Source organism: Leopardus geoffroyi, chromosome B1 (genome assembly GCF_018350155.1).
Source record: "Leopardus geoffroyi isolate Oge1 chromosome B1, O.geoffroyi_Oge1_pat1.0, whole genome shotgun sequence".
Classification (NCBI taxonomy): Eukaryota; Metazoa; Chordata; class Mammalia; order Carnivora; family Felidae; genus Leopardus; species Leopardus geoffroyi.
In genome coordinates, this window is record NC_059327.1 from 109728464 (window position 1) to 109740727 (window position 12264).

General features: G+C 35.4%; 1 protein-coding gene across 21 annotated transcripts in view; it reads left to right on the forward strand.

Annotated features, from left to right (window-relative positions):
* CAMK2D (calcium/calmodulin dependent protein kinase II delta) overlaps nt 1-12264 on the forward strand; it is a 316543-nt gene that overhangs the window by 91282 nt on the left and 212997 nt on the right. For all 21 annotated transcript variants that reach the window (XM_045469296.1, XM_045469345.1, XM_045469390.1 and 18 more), the window contains exon 3: nt 11855-11914. In XM_045469296.1, coding sequence (XP_045325252.1) covers nt 11855-11914 — 60 coding nt within the window. The remainder of the gene's footprint in view (nt 1-11854; nt 11915-12264) is intronic.

Genomic DNA, 12264 nt, shown 5'->3' on the forward strand with positions numbered 1-12264 from the left:
TATTGAAGTACAACAAAAATATATAGATAGATTGAAATATCTTCTTATTATGTACCAATTAATATCCTCATAATTTGTTTATATAAAGGTTTGTTTTGGGAAACCTGCCTGGCTCAGTCAGTAGAGCATGAGGCTCTTGATCTCAGGGTCATGAGTGCAAGCCCCACATTGAGTGTGAAGCCTACTTAACTAAAAAGAAAAAAGTTGTATTTTAATGATGTTAACCATCACGTGAGCCAGAACAGCTTCCAGTCATACTATTGAGTCTTCGATCTGTTCTGTGTGAACTCTCAGTCTGACACCTTGTGTTCTAAATGCCATCTAAGAAGATGCTGTATATTTGTAGGATGGAACATTACTAAGCCATCACAAAGAATGTGTCTTGCCATTTGCAATGATGTGGATGGAGCTATTATGTTATTTTAAGTGAAATAAGTCAGAGTAAGACAAATACCATATGATTTCACTCATATGTGGAATTTAGGAAACCAAATAGATGAACGAATGGGAAGGGAAGAAAAAAGAGAGAGGGAGGCAAACCATAAGAGACTCTTAATGATAGAGATTGAAGGTTGATGGAGGGAAGAGGATGGGGTATGGGCTAAGTGGTTGATGGGTATTAAAGAGGGCACTTGTGATGAACACTGAGTGTTATATGTAAATGATGAATCACTAAACTCTGCTACTGAAACCAGTATTATGCCATATGATAACTAACTAGAATTTAAATAAAAATGTTGAGGAGGGGTACCTGGGTGGCTCAGTCGGTTGATCTCCGATGTCAGCTCAGGTCACGATCTGTCAATTTGTGGGTTCAAGCCCCACATCGGGCTCTGTGCTGACAGCTCAGAGCCTGGAGCCTGCTTCGGGTACTGTGTGTGTCTCTTTCTCTGCCCCTCACCTGCTCACATTCATATTCTCTCTCTCTCTCTCTCTCTCTCTCTCACACACACACACACACACACACAAGTAAACATTAGAAAAAAATAATTTTAAAAAATGTGGGGGGAAATGCCATCTAAAAAAGTTTGCTCCCCTCCTGTGAACAAGCCTTGACTGTGACTTGCTGCAGAGACTTGTCCTGGCTATGTATCTGTTCTGGGTACCACCCTCCCGTTCTTTTACTTCCTGTTTTGCTTCTCCTGACAGTATCCATTGGTGACCCTTATGGTACAAGTTCCCTTCCCTGGAACATGCAATGAGTGATGCTGCCATGTTAGCAAAATGAGAGACACATCGGCAGGCAGAGTCACGTCCATAAGAGGAAGATGGCAACACCATGAGAGGCTTTCAATCTGGGAGAAGAGCTGGCTGATGTCACCTAGTACTATGAGGGGCATAAACAAGGCTTCTGTCCATCTCCTCCCTTTATCCTCTAGAGGAAATCTGCATTCCAGCTAGTTTTCTTTTCAGCATTCTGTGTCCTGTGCCTAAATTCTAGAAGACTCCCTCTTCCCTCCAGAGGATAAAAGCTCAATTCAAATTCTCTTAGCCCATTATATGGAACTAATGAGAGGATTACTTACTAACAGTCTCTCATAAGACTTCTTATATGTCTTCACAGAGTATTCCCACCCTTCATTCTTGGTAGGAATATAGATATTCTATATATGCTGTATAATCAGATGTCAAACATTTATATGAAAGTATTTTACATAAATTAATGTTCACTATTTGCAGTTCTAAGAGGCCTGTAGATATTATAGCCTTGTTTAAATTGCTACTCAAGCGGAGCCTTATAAAAGATAGAGATTTTGTCTTACATTTCATAATTTTATATAAAACATTATTTTCATAGCAGATATAATGTTATGTCTCTGAATCAATGTCGTTCTCATGGAGGCAGGAAAATATTTCTGCTGCAGGACAGCTTAAGAGTGGTGCCATCAGATTTCACTGTTTATTCTTTTACATTCCTAGAAAATAGGCTAAATTATCCAGTAGCTATCTCTGAAATATCATATGATAAATTATTTATCAGAATCCCATTCATTCTGGATGTGTGAAATTAATGGGTAAAAAAATAGTTTGCATATAAAATGAATCAGTTTAATTTGTTTAAAAATTTTATACTCAAAATTTTCTTCCTGTATTCTTTATTTTTGAGATGTTTAGAATATTCAATAGCATTGAATAACTATGAGTTTTTGTCCATAGTTTTTTGAGTTTTTGCCCATCATTAGTCAATTGCCTAAATAGCATAAGTGTATGATTTTATGGAAAAGTTATTTTCATAGTATATTAGAGTACATGTAAAATGAATAATACTTGCTAGAATTAATAGTAAGTATTAATTTAGGAATTTAGTTTTTTTAAAGTTAAACAGATTTATAGTAATAAGAAAAATAGTAATGATATACCACAACTTATTGAGCACCTACTTTGTGCCAGATACGCTGCGTGGTGCTAGATATTTTTTGCCCATTTTATAAATGAATCTTTTGAGCAGTCAAGGAACTTTGATACCCAGCTAGTAGTAAGTCATAGAACCAGATAGCAATTCTTGTCTCTTTTACTCTGAAGCCTGAGGTCTTTCCATCCCTCTGGGTTGTCTCTGTGTGTAGAGTTCTACAAAATCAGGAACTTTTATCATGGGCCTTTTATTTCTCTGGCACCTGTAGACAATTCCTTCTTCCTCCACAGGTGAAACTGCAGAAAGAAGGTAAAATGAAGTAGAGGCCTGATTTATCTCCCATGTGATGGATGTTTTAAAAAAAATGAGGGGAAAAGGGGTTTTCCACAAAAATAAATCATAAACCATGGTTTCCAGTCCATATAGAATGGAGGTTTGACTGACACCATAATTCAGAATTTAACATTTGTGTGAGCTTCCCACACAGAAAAAGCTATCCAGAAGGTTTCACTCCTAAATTAAGATATATGAACTTCTAGCACATATATCTAATTCTACTTTACCATGAAAGGAAGAACATCATTCTATATAGTTATAGAATCTTACTGATTTATCCATGGTATTAGTGGGAAGCAGAATATAATGGGAAGTGACCAATACCCAATGTCAGAATCTAGGTCAAATAGTTTTAAAAAAATCTAATTTATGATGTGGATTAAACCTCATTTAAAATAAAAGGATAAAATTAAAGGATAATATTTAATTGTGAATTTAAAAAACCTTTTGTTAAATGAATGTGACAGCTTTAAATCCATATACATCACGCTCAGGTTTTGTAATGAAGTAACCCCTTTAAATAGCTCCTTCTATCTTACAGTGTGGTTTTAAATGTGACCTACTTAAATGGACAGAATCTATATTCCTACTAAAGGAATGCCTCATTTAGCTTGAAGTAATTTCTCTAACAAGAAAAATGTACTCAAAATATAATTCTAAAACCTTTATGAATAAGGCCTCTGAGTAGCCACATTACCGTGCTCCAGAATCTGTGCGCTAAGAATTGTGCCTTTTATTCAGAAAAGATCTCTTCAGGTTATCACTGCCAGGATATTTGTGATTATTTTATTTTTATTTTATTTTTAATTTTTTTTGATGTTTATTTATTTTTGAGAGAGAGAGACAGACAGACAGAGTGCAAGCAGGGTAGGAACAGAAAGAGAGGGAGACACAGAATCAAAGCAGTCTCCAGGCTCTGAGCTGTCAGCACAGAGTCCAATGAGGGGCTCGAACTCACAAACAGTGAGATCATGACCTGAGCCAAAGTCGGATGCTCAACGACTGAGCCACCCAAGTGCCCCTATTCGTGATTATTTTATATTTTTATATCCTGTTTTCCTCCATTCTTAGCTCATAACAATTATGAAACAAGGGGAAGTTATCATTAATTCAGTTATTCATTTGACAGAGGTTTATGTAATGCCTGTTATGTGTACCTAAAATTGTTTTATGTAGCAGTAAGAGTTGGACAGTAAAAAAAAAAAAAAAGAAAAAAAATTGGGAAGAAATAGAAAAGGTATAATAAAAAGATGTAACAATACAAACTTAAAGTGGTTTAGATCCATTTTGTTTAATCTTTCTTCTTCTGGAAATGGTTACCCAGCCAGGTGTGATTCTAGATGGGGAGCAGGGATGTCTCTTACTTGAGACTGTAGTTTCTTAGAAACCAAACAAATGAGACAAAGTTAAGAATCAAGTTCGGTTGGTTGTAGTGGAGAAGCCAGAAAAGCAGGATTAACCTACTCTCAAAAATAGATAGATCTAAGGCACTAAACTGGAGCACTGGGCCAAGGGACAACCAAGGAGAATAGGAGCAGGGAAGATAGCAGCTTCAGGTGGCAAAGCAAAAGGCTGGCAGAACAGACATTAATGATGAAATTGGATTTTAAACATTCTATTTTCTTGGACAATGAGGAGTTAGTCTTCCATAGCTGGTATATAACATTATTTTATGGGTGGGAATCTGTGGGGAGGGGGAACTAGAAGAATTTAACCCTCTTGGGTGTGGCAAATCCATGTCTTCCTTAAGTTGTATTAGTTTACACTTGCGTGTGTGTGTGTGTGCGCGCGCGTGTGTGTTTAGAGAGAGAAGTGAAACACTTACCAGTTATGACAGTCAACCTCCTTCCCCTGCCCAAAGCATCCATTGGCATTGCCTGTGCTCACAAGGTGATTCCACATTGAAGGGTAGGGGGCAGACTGAACACGGAGTGATAACCTGTGGCCTTTCACACCTCAGTAGTCTCTGAGGACTCACTGAATTATAGCAGAGTAATAATTAGTGTTAATCATGATGACCCTATGGTGTCAAAAGTTAAATTATTGTATATGTCATTTACTTAAGAAAGCAATGATTGTTAAATTTACCCCCAAGAGGTTAACATTTTAAGTTGTTTGTCATTTGTGGGGTAGTTACTTTTGAAATTAACTTGGTGAAAGTTCATTCTCTCATGTTGCCAGATAAATAAGTTGTTGCTTTATGTAGCTTTAGTGATACTCCTATTACTCTGTGAAAGAGAGTCAAGGCTAGCCCTTTAATTTCCATATGGGATGAGAGTTATTCTCCATAAAGATTAAATTTTGATTTGGAACAGGAGTGAAGGGTTTACTTCATTAGGTTCAAATTCACATTTATCACCTCATTCAAAATAAAATATCTTACTAAATTTAAAAGTCTCCAAAAATATCTCAAAGCTGACTTAAGTATCTTAAAGTGATTACATTTTCTCAGAATTCTCAGAAACTTTTAAAATCCAGAGATCTTGGGGTGCCTGGATGTCTCGGTTGAGCGTCTGACTTGGCTCAGGTCATGATCTTGAGGTTCGCGGGATTGAGCCCTGCATCAGGCTCTGTGCTGACAGCTCAGAGCTTGGAAACTGCTTGAGATTGTCTCCGTGTCTCTCTGTCCCTCCTCTGCTCATATGCTTTCTCTCTCTCTCTGTCTCTCAAAAATAAATAAACATTAAAAAAAATTAAATCCAGAGATCTTTATACTAGGTAATTCCATATGATATGAAATTAGTTTTCTCCATTCTTAGAATCGTTATGCTATTTTCCTTATGGCATCGTTTGTATGGTAGATCTTCAACCATCCATTGCTAATAACATGTATTTTATCAGACCTGACAATATTACTGCCTGAAGGGTTATATTTTTATTCATTATAACAGCGTGGACTTGAGCTTCAAAGGAAGAAAAAAGTCAAACTATTGTAGTTTGAATACTTTAATAAATGTCAAATGATAAACGAAGCTGGTTCTTCAGTAGCTGCAGGGTGTGTGGATAAGAAAATATGATGTTCACATGGTGATATAAATGGTATTATGGGTGTCTTACCTTTTATAATCTGTCTTTGCCTCTTACCACTGTAGTTGTGAGAGCTAGGAATGATGAGATAGGATGCAGGATTTTTGTTGCTGAGTGAATTAAAAGTGAAGGAAATTTTAAATGTAAAACTCAATCATCTCTTTACAGGGATAAATACAGAAATGTGCTTTTGGTATTAATAGGCACATAATCACTCCTCACCTACCTACTCCCTCTAAAGAAAAGCTGTAAACTGGATGTTGAACATGAAGCATGTCCATTATTGCTCAATTCTCGTTTTAATGAAAACTTTATGATATTTGGGATGTCAAACATGCCCCAGTAGGAGAGCGCAGAATGCCTCAAGAATTGTAGGAGATCACTAAGTTATGTGACTGTATGGAAGAAAAAGTAAGTGAAGCAAAAGCTCATGAAAACATCAGTACCATTGTAGAGTTAGATGTGGCAGGCAACCTCTAAGATGGCCCCAGTGATCTTTGCTTCTTTGTATTCTCACCCTTATATATTTACCTCCCCTTAAAAGTGGGCCAACTTAATGACTTTCTTTTAACTAATTTAATATAGCAAATGTGATGGAATAGCACTTCTGTGATCAGGCTAGATATGATGATGACTTCCACTGTGGTAGTAGACTCTTTACCTTAGTAGCTTTGATGAAGCAAGTTGTCATGTTGACACATAGCAAGGAAGTGAGGGCAACCACCAGCCAACAGAGGGCTAGGAATCAAGACCCTCAGCTCAACAGCCACCAACCATTTGGGCTTGAAAAGAGATCTTTCTGTAGTCAAGACTTTAGGTGAGACCTCCAACCCTAGCCGATATATTCATTGCCATTTTTTTAATTAATTTATTTTTTATTTGAGAAAGAGTGAGCATGAGCAGGGGAGAGGGGCAGAGAGAGAGAGAGACAGAGAGAGAAATATTAAGTAGGTTCCACACTCATCATGGAGCATGATGTGGGACTTGATCCCACTACCCTGGTATCATGACCTGAGCTGAAACAAGAGTTGGATGCTCAACTGGCTGAACAACTTAGGTGCCCCTCATTGCAGCATTTTGAGAGCCCCTAAAGCACAGGGCTCAGTTAAACTATTCCCAGGTTTCTGACCCACAGAAACTGTGAGATTATAAGTATTTGTTATTTTAAGCTTTCATATTTGTGGCAATTATATCACAATAGATAACTAATACCTTGGTGTATTGTTAGCTAGGGCTCCCATAATGAAGTAACACATACGAGGTTGTTAAACAACAGAAATTTATCTTCTCAAATTCTGGAGGCTAGAAGTCCAAGATGAAAGTTTCAAAAGGTTGTTTTTACCTGAGGGCTCTTTCTTTGGCTTGTAGGTATCTTTTCCCAGTGTCTTCATGTGATCTTCCCTCAATGCTTGTCTGTTCTAAACTCCTCTTTTTAGAAGGACACCAGTCATGTTGAAGTAGAGCTTACGCTAATGACCTCATTTCACCCCTTTAAAGACCCCGTCTCCAAATACAGACTCATTCTGAGGTAGTAAGGGTTTTGTTGTTGTTGTTGTTGTTTTTTTGTTTTTTTTACAAGACATGATACAGCCCATAAGAATAGGCTATATAAAATGCTGTAATTATGTTCATCTTTATAGCTAAAACTCTATACCACATATTGTCAATAAAGATCTTATTTTTCTTTAATATAATTATATAGATATCAGTTTACATATATAAATACTAAATGATAACATATACGTAATACATATCACATGAGATAGCATATATATTTGCATATCCCTGTCTTTATAAAAATTATAATTCCTATAAGCAAGTATTTTGCATATGTTTTACGTATGAAACTTCAGAGAATTTAAGATGGTCTAGACGCAATTTCAAGTCAGGTTTAATCTTTTATGTTTACTTGTGTATTTCTAAATGAGAATATTCTAGAAGGAGCTTGTGTTAAGAATGAGAACCTATTAAAGAGATGGGGGTTTGAAGAATTTACATTTTTTTTGAAGCACTAACAGTTTCAGATAATGGTAAGGGGAGAAAATATTTGCCTTTATATTTGGTAATCCAGATACAATTGATACATTGCTAGATCCAATACAATGGTATGCTGATTCTTTAAAACACCATTTCTATTTGAGCTATTAATAACATTATATACCCACATTGAGCATAGAGATTACTTAAAAATCACTATGTATGTTTAAAATATTTTTCAAAATTGCCAAAAAAGTATTATGTAAAATAGGTTCTTTTTTTTTTGTAAAATATTCCATTGATTCTCAGAAGTGTTGTCTATAGACCCAGGAGTTCCTGAAACCCTCTTAGAGGATCTACAAGGTCAAAACTATTTTCATAATAAATATAAGACATTGTATGCTTCTGTGGTGTGTGTGTGTGTGTGTGTGTGTGTGTGTGTGTGTGTGTGTTGACATTTGTACCTATGATGCATAAGAAATAGTAGATAAAATTGCTGGCACCTTTACGTGAATCAAATCAGTAGCATCAAACTATATAGTCTGTGTTTTTCAGCATCATACACTTATAGACTAAAAAAACAAAAACAAAAACTTACTTCACTGAGGATTGGACTTAATGAGCCAATTTACTGTTATTAAATCCTGACCTTTGATCACACATCTTTACATTACAACATTCTATGTGATTAAATGATAAGAATGGGTAAAGCACTCAGGCTCCATATGGAGGTACAACGGTTGTCTTAAGGAAAAGTACCCTGTAGTCGTTTGAGTTGGAAGCTGAACTAGGTACTCTCAGGGAACACCATTTTTACTTGAAATTACAACTGAAAAACTAGTTATGATTATTCAGACTTAGGTTTTTGAGAGACATTTTATCAAAAATGAACAAAGTGAGCCTATTGCTTGAAGGAAAACTATTGACATTTATTGCTAGTAACACAATTCAAACTTTCGAACAAAAATTAGAATTTTGGAAAACTTATATTTACCCATGAGAATGTGATGAATTCCCAAATTTTAAATATTGTTCTGATTATATTAGTGATGATATTAACAATTGTTTTTATGATAGTAGGTAACAAAATGTGTCAGTGTTTGGAAGAACTACATAATGCACTAAACCAGTATTTTCCAAATGGTTGGTGCATCACATTATAATATTATGCCTTGGTGTAAAAGATTCGAAGTACAAGAAAGAGCAATGAATTTTGATGTAACGGAGTAAAATTTTACTGTATTAGAAAATGTATTATATTAATGTTGAAAATTAATTTGATTTAAACATTAAAGTTCATGACTTCATTGATATGGTTTGGGAAGTACATTGATAAGATTTCAGATTTCGCATGGCAACTAACCTTTAAGAAACTACCACTTGTTGAGTTTGGGGATAATATTAAAACATAATATCCACAATTATCTGAAAAGACTGACAATACTGTTTTCCAACTATATAACCTTATGAGGTTAGATTTTCTTCATTTACTTCTAACAAAACAACATATTGCAATAGATTGAATATAGAAGCAAACATGAGAATACAGCTGTCTTCTATTAAGCCAGACATCAAAGAGATTTCCAAAAATGTAAAATCATGCTGCTCTTTATTTTTTCATTTCAAAATCATTTTTTGAGTATAATTGACATGATGTTATAATAGTTTCAGGTGTACAACATAATAATTGGAAAAGTTTATACATTATGCTGTGTTTATCGCAAGCATAGATACTATCTGTCCTCATACGTTCTTATGAAAATGACATTAACTTTAAAAAAAACAGTATTTTTCATGAAAAGTATGTTATTGTGCTAGAGTTAGAAAATCAACATTTTGCTACCATCAAAGTAAAGACTGGTTCAGACAGGAATCCTCACTGAATGCTAAATCTAGAGGGAAATTTTGATGAAGAGCAGAATGTTTTCCTGACCATAAAAAGTCTCATCACATATTAATTAGTTACAAAGGAAAAATAAGAATAGTAATATTCAGCAGAGAAATTCAACAGCATCTTAACCTGGTAATCAAAGTTACACTTTTGAGAAGCGTTTGGACCATGTATACCTCCAGATGTGATAGCCTGAGAAGGATAATGTTCTAGCTGAGAATGTATAGCCTAAATAAAATCAGGAGCGAACATTTGACAATACCAAAATGAGAATCATTCTTTTTCAAAATAGACATGACGGAATTCTTCAAAACTGTTGGGTCATAAAAGACAAAAACTATGAAATATTCCAGATTAAAGGAAACTGAAGAGAAGTGACAACTAAGTGCCATATCTGACCCTGGACTGCATCCTCCACTAAAGGGAGAAAAATCCTTTAAAGGACATCCTTGGGTTAAATAGACAAAGTTAGAATATGGATGATAAAGTATCAATGTGACAGTTGCTGAAGCTGGTAACTGTAGTGACTGTGATTATAAGAGAAGATCGCAGTTCTTAGGTAATACACACTGACATTTTAGGGGAAAAGAGCCCTGATGTTTGTAACATACACTCAAATGGTTCAGAAAACAAAAGTAGGTATAAACCCATTTATTTGTATGCATATTTGTATATTAATTAAATATGTGTAAAACTATACACAGACATATATACATAGGGAAAGAGCATAAATGATTTTTTAATGGGTAAAATGTTAATAATAAATTTATCTGTATATAAGTGTTTTTAGTACTGTTCTTCAAATTTTCTGTAAGTTTGTTAATTCCAAATAAAATGTTTAAAAACTAAATGCAGTAACTTACGTTAATATAATGGGTTCATTATTTTTAAATGAATTAATATATAATGTTTTTCTTAGTTTTGTTTCTCATAGAGTAAATATTAACAGATCTAACCCATATAAATAAAACTCCTTGGGGTTCTCAGTAATTTTTAAGAGTGCTAAGGGCTTCTGAGACGACAGAGATTGAGGATGATTGGTATACACCATATGTGGGTAGTTAGATGGGTGTTCCCCTCCTTCTCTTAAGGCTCTTTTATGATTCTACTTAATGAGAACTGATTTGGTAGATGCCACTAACTTTATAGTCTAGGGCAAATCAGTTAACCTCTTTATGCCTTATTTTTTATATTTTGAAGATAGATATAATGTTGCCTGTTCTCACAGGGCTATTGTAAGATTTAAGTCAGTTATTTATGTAAGGCTCTCAGCTAATGACCACTCTGCAGTGCTGTCCTTATTGGAAACATGTGTTTCTGCCCTGTTCTTCTTTTTTGCCATTTATTTTGTAATGTGGCCATTGATTTTGGTTATAAATATATACATATGAACCACCACAAAGAAGCCAAAGAAGAGTGTCTGAATAGTTCTTAAAATGCAAGTTACAGTGGTCATGCTCTTTCAGAGAAGTGGTTAGGGATACCTAGAAGGGTGAAGATAAGCAGGCAATTTGGGATTTTTGGAAGTCTCTGATAGAAGGAAGAACATCATAAACCTAGGAAGTTGAACCAACAATGAAGAGTGGTTGATAGAAAATATGACAGGACAGGAAATCCTTTTCATTAGGGACAAACTATAACCCTACTTAGCACTGTTTCCATGGCATTCCAGTGTCTAGATAGGCACCCTCTGCTTAAATGTGTATGTCTATTTTGGGTTATGTAAATTGTTGTGATAATATATACTTAAGGTAAAAGAATACTATTGTGCCATTTTCACTGTTTTCTCCAACCTACCTAAATTCAGCTCTGTTCTAGATCTCATTCTATCAACTATCAAGCCAATGAAAAAGAAAGAAAATTAGATTGTTCAACTATGCTATGTTCACCTAGTTACATATTATCACTTTTTTTTTTTTTAATTTTTTTTCCCAACGTTTATTTATTTTTGGGACAGAGAGAGACAAAGCATGAACGGGGGAGGGGCAGAGAGAGAGGGAGACACAGAATCGGAAACAGGCTCCAGGCTCTGAGCCATCAGCCCAGAGCCCGACGCGGGGCTCGAACTCACGGACCGCGAGATCGTGACCTGGCTGAAGTCGGATGCTTAACCGACTGCGCCACCCAGGCGCCCCTATATTATCACTTTTTAAAAAGAGATCAAAAGATCAATAAATGTAAAGACTTTATGTCATTTTGATATGCTTTTTTTTGTCTTCTAATCTTTTTTGCTAAGAGCTGTGATTTATTTTATTATTCTTTTTAAACAGATCATCAGAAACTGGAAAGAGAAGCTAGAATTTGCCGTCTTTTGAAGCACCCCAATATTGGTAAGGAAATCTTTTCAGGGTATTTTAAATGTTAACTAAGGCTTATGTTATGGATTGTTTAACCATAATAAAAATGTTACTTTAGTAATTTAGACTATTTGAAACTTAAAATTTTTTACTTTAATGTTTATTTTTGAGAGAGAGAGACAGAGACAGAGACAGAGAGAGGGAAGGTGGGCAGAGAAAGAGATACACAGAATCTGAAACAGGCTTCAGGCTCTGAGCTGTCAGCACAGAGCCAGACGCTGGGCTCGAGCTCTGAGGGGCTCAAACTCTGACCGGTGAGATCATGACTTCAGTCAAAGTCAGATACCCAACCTAATGAACCACCCAGACTCCCTGAAGACTAT